Here is a 2,913-nt window from a genome sequence, read left to right on the forward strand (position 1 = left end):
ATAGCAAGACCGAGTCTCAAAAAGGAAAAAAAAAAAAAAAAAGATTTGCTTTACCATGGCTTGGAGTACAGAAGAGAGTACAGTAAACACAAAGTGACACAAGTTGTCTAATAATTTTCCTGGAGCCCTGACATGGCTCATTTCTTCCGATAATGCTTTTTCCAAATCTTCTGGCCACAAAGATGGATTTGTGATTTTGGCTGAATCAATTATAGTAAGCATCTTGACCCAGTGATAAACCCCATCCAATTCATAGTGTTTTTTTTTTTTTTTTTTTTTTGCAGAACCAGGGATTGAACTCAGGCTCTTACACTTGCCATGGAAGCACTTATTTCACTGAGCCATCTCCCTGGCACCTAACTCATAGTCTTATACCTATAAAAGAAACTAAATTTATAATTTAAAAATATTTCCATAAAGAAAACTTCTGGGATGAATTCATTGGTAAATTCTAACACATATAAAAAGATCAAATATCAAACCTGGACAAACTTTCAGAAGACAGAAAGGAGCACACTTCCCAATTCATTCAATGGGGTCAACATAATAGTAAAGCCAGATGAAAGCAAGAATAGAAAACTTACAGATACTTCTCACAAGAATAATGCAGAAATCCTGAACAAATACATCCAGCCATATAGAGAAAGGATAATAAACACCTTAATTATTGGGGTTTATTCCAGAAATTTGTAATTGGTTGAAAGTTTGAAAATAATTTCATTCACCATATTGCTGCAATGCAGGAGAAAAACAATTGATCTAAATACATCATAAGAATAAACACATGAAAGTAAAAATTTCAACCGCATTCATGATAAAAACTTTTTGCAAAAGAGAACCTGGAAACAATGACTTCAACAGCAACAAACATACCCAAGTATCCAGGTAATAGTTTCTGATTATCATTGTCCAACAAAAGGAACCAAAACCACTTGGAGAAGTAGTTGATTCCAGAGCAGAGGCAGGGAAAATATAAAAGAAGCCATAAACATTTCATGATGCTACAAAGTAAAGGAAATGCTCAAAAGAATGAGGCATGTCAAATGATAAGAATTCCCAATGTTCAAATATGGAATGATTTGAACAACAAATAATTATAGTAGCGAATTAAAACTCATAGCATGTATGAGTCTGTGCTGATATAAATAAGATAAATGGAGAAAATACAGCTCTTCAATTGAGATAGAAAACTACCACTAAGTAAACATGATAGTAATAGCGTAGAGGTTATAATCCACTAATGGATGCTAAAATTAGTAGGAGCTTCAGGAAAAACATAAAATTTGCATAGTCTCCAAATATCCTCCCTTGTATTTTTTTGAGATGTGGACTTGTTATGTTGCTCAGGCTGGCCTTGAACTTCTGACTTTTCTGTCTCAGTCTCTTGAGTAGAATCTCTATTTGTTAACTACAATGGGAAACAGTTATTTTACAATGGAGAATATTCTCAGACCTTGGTTTAACCAAGCAATCTAGGCTAACATGTTTGTATAATGCTCCAGAAGGATACATCACTTGAGAGGTTTTCTTTCCAAAACTTCATAAGTAATTCTTCAGAGTATGTATCAGTATTTGGTAAAACATCTCTCAATTTGGGATTATCCCATGTTTCTTCGTGATAAATTAAATTTAAGCAATTTTCACAAACAAGAGGAGACTGAAGAAGTACTAAATGCAACTAAACAGTATGCAAGTAAATGCAATATGGGTTCCTGGAACATAAAATAAGGACATTAATGGAAAAATTGATGAATAAAATTTGTACTTTATAGTTAATAATGTACTATTAATTTGTTAGTGTGTTATAACACTAGGGTTATACAAGACTAACAAAGCTAATCTGTCCTATTTTACTGAAAGTTGTTGCTCTTTTATGTTTTTTATATTGAAGTAATTTTAGACTTTCAGAAAACTGTATAAATAGTACAGATTATTCTCACGTGTTCTTTAACTTTTTAGAGTAACTGCTTCTTCCTTATGCTTCATTAGCTGTTTTTTTGTTTGTTTTGGTAGAACTGGGGATTGAATTCAGGCCCTTGCTCTTGCCAGGGAAGCACTTATTCCATTGAGCCGTCTCCCCGGCCCTTTAGCTGGTTGGTTAACTTAAGTTTTCTATGAAAGAAATATATTCCTTACACTTAGAAATGTTTTCTGTCTGAATATTTTTACAGTACCTCTCTTCTTTGCACAAACTAAAAAAAAATTGCAATTTCAAAGATTGGTTACAAAAAAGAACAAAAATAATTCATTATTTTATAATGATTATATGTTGAAATGATATTTTGGATATATTCAATTTAGTAAAATTAAGAAAAGAAGCATCCCAGGGCTGGGAGTACAGCTAAATGGTACAGTGCTTAACTAGCACGTTTGAGGTCTTGGGGTTTGAAATCCAGCAAAAGAAAACAAAATAAAACACCAAAGTTAAGGCATTGTAGAGTGTTTATATACAGATTAGGAGTGAGACTATATACTGGAAAGCCTGATATTGTACTGAAAACTTTAAAATGCATATAGTTTTTACTCTTGTAATTCTAATTTTAAGAATTTATAAAATAGGGATACATGCTAAGACATTATATAGAATAGTAAAAACTGAAAACTTAAAGGATGTTACAGAAATAGTTGCATGAATTATGGTTTATCTGAATTATGGAATTCATATACTATATTTAAAAAAACACAAAAACAATTACTGGGCATTATGGCACATGCTTGTAGTCCCAGTACTCATGAAACTGAGATAGAGGATCATGGGTTTAAGGCCAGCCTGAGGATTGTAGGGAGTTCAAGGCCCACCTGGACTATATGCTAATACTCTAATTCAGAAAAACTCCAAATAAAGAAGTAAATAATAGCCAACCACAAATTACCAATAACATGGGAAAAGACTCACAATCTATTGATAAGTTA

At 32.4% G+C, this 2,913-nt stretch overlaps 1 protein-coding gene across 3 annotated transcripts in view; it reads right to left on the reverse strand.

Annotated features, from left to right (window-relative positions):
- Gosr1 (golgi SNAP receptor complex member 1) overlaps positions 1 to 2,913 on the reverse strand; it is a 39,137-nt gene that overhangs the window by 14,261 nt on the left and 21,963 nt on the right. For 2 of the 3 annotated variants that reach the window (XM_023720032.1, XM_004635368.2), the window contains exon 7: positions 1,648 to 1,712. The exons of the other annotated variant lie outside the window; for it this stretch is intronic. In XM_023720032.1, coding sequence (XP_023575800.1) covers positions 1,679 to 1,712 — 34 coding nt within the window. In that variant the 3' untranslated portion in view covers positions 1,648 to 1,678. Of the gene's footprint in view, positions 1 to 1,647; positions 1,713 to 2,913 lie in introns of those variants that run through there. 3 annotated transcript variants of the gene reach the window in all.

This window comes from Octodon degus, unplaced genomic scaffold (genome assembly GCF_000260255.1).
Source record: "Octodon degus isolate 3935 unplaced genomic scaffold, OctDeg1.0 scaffold00072, whole genome shotgun sequence".
Lineage (NCBI taxonomy): Eukaryota > Metazoa > Chordata > Mammalia > Rodentia > Octodontidae > Octodon > Octodon degus.